At 63.2% G+C, this 3,209-nt stretch overlaps 1 protein-coding gene across 1 annotated transcript; it reads right to left on the bottom strand.

Annotated features, from left to right (window-relative positions):
* Positions 1–255: 255 nt before the first annotated feature.
* On the bottom strand, positions 256–3,001 carry MNEG_6131 (hypothetical protein; the record flags this gene model as incomplete). The annotated part of the gene is made up of 5 exons (XM_014045391.1): positions 256–291; positions 710–1,533; positions 2,291–2,349; positions 2,573–2,902; positions 2,997–3,001. The coding sequence occupies 5 exons, from the start codon at positions 2,999–3,001 to the stop codon at positions 256–258; spliced, it is 1,254 nt and encodes a 417-aa protein (XP_013900845.1).
* Between the last annotated feature and the right edge of the window lie 208 nt (positions 3,002–3,209).

The following is a 3,209-nucleotide window of genomic DNA, read 5'->3' as shown; positions in this document are numbered from 1 at the left end:
GGCAGCCCTCCACGGCCCAAAGCGTCAGCAAGCGATGATTGCCCCCCCCCCTTCACACAAAGAGTCCGGTCCTCTGTGACCCTTCCTGGGCAAGCAGCTACAGACACCCCCACTAAAGCGCAGAGATTGGGTGCACAAGGTCGAACAGAGGCTCTCACACCCGCATGTCACCCATGGTCAGCCGGGGCACGTGAACACTAGCGACACATGGGCCCAGAAGCGCGACGGAGCCGGCATCGATGCCATTGATATCAATCAACCGGCGAAGGCCTGCGCCTGCTTCGGGGCAGTCTGCATGGTGCACAGCACCATTGCTGACTTCAAGACGGCCACGTCAAATCACCACACCTCATGCGCTGAGATGCCACAGGTGCATGAAATCGCAGCCAGCCCTGCCGTCGCCCTGGCGCTGCAGGCGCTGCTGCAACAAGGACTTGCCACCTGACCAGCTGGTCGCCGCCAGACCGCTCTACACCAGTACTGCCGGTGGTGTCGCCCAAGAAAGGTGCACCTTTTGTCACGCGCCGGGCTGCGGGTGCACCGCACTGCCACCTGCCCAATATCGTGACATCTGTCACGCTGGCGGCGGCGGGCTGCTTGCAAAACGTGCCCTCCGCTCAACCAAAGACTGGAAAGCCGCCGCTTCGAGGCAGCCCGGCACAGTGGAGCGGCGCCTGGCAACGTACACCATGCCAGGCTCCGCGTGCACCTTACAGAAAGTGCCCTTGGTGTTGCCCGCAAAGTTGAAGCTGGGATGCTTTGTGCAGCCTGGCGCCAAGCAACGGCGGTTGACAACGTCCACCATGCCAGGCTCCGCGTGTGCCTTGCAGAAAGCGCCCTTGGTCTTGCCTGCAAAGTTGAAGCTGGGACGCTTGGTGCAGCCGGCCGCCTGGCAGCAGGGGTTGACAACGTCCACCATGCCGGGCTCTGCGTGCGCCTTGCAGAAAGCGCCCTTGGTGTTGCCCGCAAAGTTGAAGCTGGGACGCTTGGTGCAGCCGGGCGCCAGGCAGCAGGGACTGATGACGTCCACCATGCCAGGCTCCGCGTGCGCCTTGCAGAAAGCGCCCTTGGTCTTGCCCGCAAAGTTGAAACTGGGATGCTTGGTGCAGCCTGGCGCCAAGCAACGGGGGTTGACAACATCCACCATGCCATTCTCCGCGTGCGCCTTGCAGTAAATGCCCTTGGCCTCACCCACATGATTGAAGAAGGGTTGCTTGGTGCAGCCTGGCGCCAGGCAGCGGGGACTGATCACGTTCACCATGCCTGGCGCAGCGTGGGCCTTGCAGTAGATGCGCTGGGTCTTGCCCTCATTATTGAAGGAGGCGAGTTCAGTGCAGCCGGGCACCTGGCAGCGGCGGCTGACAATGTCCACCATGCCGAACTCTGCGTGGGCCCTGCAGTAGATGCGCTGGGTCTCGCCCACAAAGTTGAACGACGGCTTTTTGGCGCAGCCGGGCGCCTGGCAGCGGGGGTTGACAACGTCCAGCATGCCTGGCGCAGCGTGTGTCTTGCAGAAGATGCCCTTGACCTCGCCTGAGAAGTTGAACAAGGGACGCTTGGCGCAGCCAGGTTCCTGGCACACCCTGCTTGCAAAGCTGACCACGCAATATCTGCGGGTGGCGGTGTAGCGCAGGCCGCAGACTCCTGCGACGCACCCATGGTGCCTGAGCGCCATGCTGGGGTCCCGCTGAAGGAGCATCGTCTGCACAACGCAGCTGCCTCGGAGCCAGAGGCTTGGCCGCTGCGGACTGCAGCGCCATGAGGGCTGGTGGCTGAGCTGGCGGAGGCTCATCGCGTCGACACGCGGATTCCTGGGATCAAGGAGATGGTAGTTTGGGCAGGTTACACTGCATCATATGCAACCAATATTTGACCTGCATGTCACTGCATCAAAGCGCTCAACCCTAACGGAGCACCAGGTGAGCACACAGCCAAGCTCTAGCTCAAGCTGCGGTCAAGGTTTTCCCGTGGTGCACATCACGATGCCGCAGTGCCAGGTGTTGCGTTGCAGCGCGGCAAGCAGGGCTACGAAGCTCACCTCAAGCATAACCTGCGTTCTTGTGTTGCTGTTTTTGGTCCCAGACCGGAGATCACAGATTTTGCGCGCGGGGCAGATCGCAAGAACGGATGTATATGAATGCAACAGGAAACGTTGTGTGTGCGTCGATTGGGGCCTGCATTTCATTCTGTATCGTTGCTTGACGGCGCATGGCAACCCGCGGGACCAGTGCCATGCAACCGCTCAATCGCCTGGTCTGCGTCAGTGCATCATCAGGCATAGCCCACCCACCCCCAGCACAGCGCTTGAGCATGCCTTTGACGAAAGCCATGCCACGAGACGCCACAAGACTGTTGAAAATCATGATTCAGTTACCCACAACTTTCTCATTGCGGATGGTAGCAACCCAAAATATGGGCCGAGCGGCCGCCGTGCCAGGGAGCATTCATGACGCTTTGCCACTGCTGACCACTGAATCAAAAGGTGACAAACCTATTCTGTTGACACATACACTGTAAAACAAGTGTTTGGTCTATTCTCGCAGCTACAGGTTCAGCACGTTGCACCCCTCACCGCGGCCGGCTAGCCACATCAAACTCGTGCGCCGCCGCCCCGCCCCCCGGGCCCGCCGCGCCATACGGCCCCGCCGCCGCCGCCGCCCGCAGCTGCCCAAGCGCCCCCGCCAGCGCGCCGCGGTGCGGCGCCGCCCCCGCGCCGCCCTCCCCGCCCTCCGCGCCCGCCTCGACCTCGGTCGCGGTCGCCAGCAGGGCGCCCACCGCCGCGTGCCGCCACTGGCACATCTGACCCGACTCGCTCCTCGGGTCGCACAGGCGCGCGAGCAGGCCGGGCGTGTTGGCGACGTCATCCGCAAACCAGGCGCGCAGCGCCAGGGCTGTGACGCACCTGGAGGGGGGTGGCGGAGGGGGTGGCGGCGAGCCGGTGTTGTGTGCACGTGAGGTGTCATCAACCCGACCGGCTCAAGCCATGTACATCCCACGACATGGTGCACGAAAGCAATGCGGGACCGGCGGCATCCGAGCAGTACGAGCCGGAAAAGGACGGCCACAGTCCTGATGCAATGCCCAAATCCCCATGCACTGGCCGCATGCGTCAACGCGCCGGCACGCGCCTGTAGAGCGCGGCCCGCAGGTCGGCAAACGGCTGCTCCAGCAGCGCCTGCACCGCCTCCGCCGGCGACGCCGCCCAGCCC

This window comes from Monoraphidium neglectum (genome assembly GCF_000611645.1).
Source record: "Monoraphidium neglectum strain SAG 48.87 unplaced genomic scaffold scaffold00969, whole genome shotgun sequence".
In the NCBI taxonomy this organism is placed as follows: domain Eukaryota; kingdom Viridiplantae; phylum Chlorophyta; class Chlorophyceae; order Sphaeropleales; family Selenastraceae; genus Monoraphidium; species Monoraphidium neglectum.
This window is presented reverse-complemented; position numbering and strand designations above follow the sequence as displayed.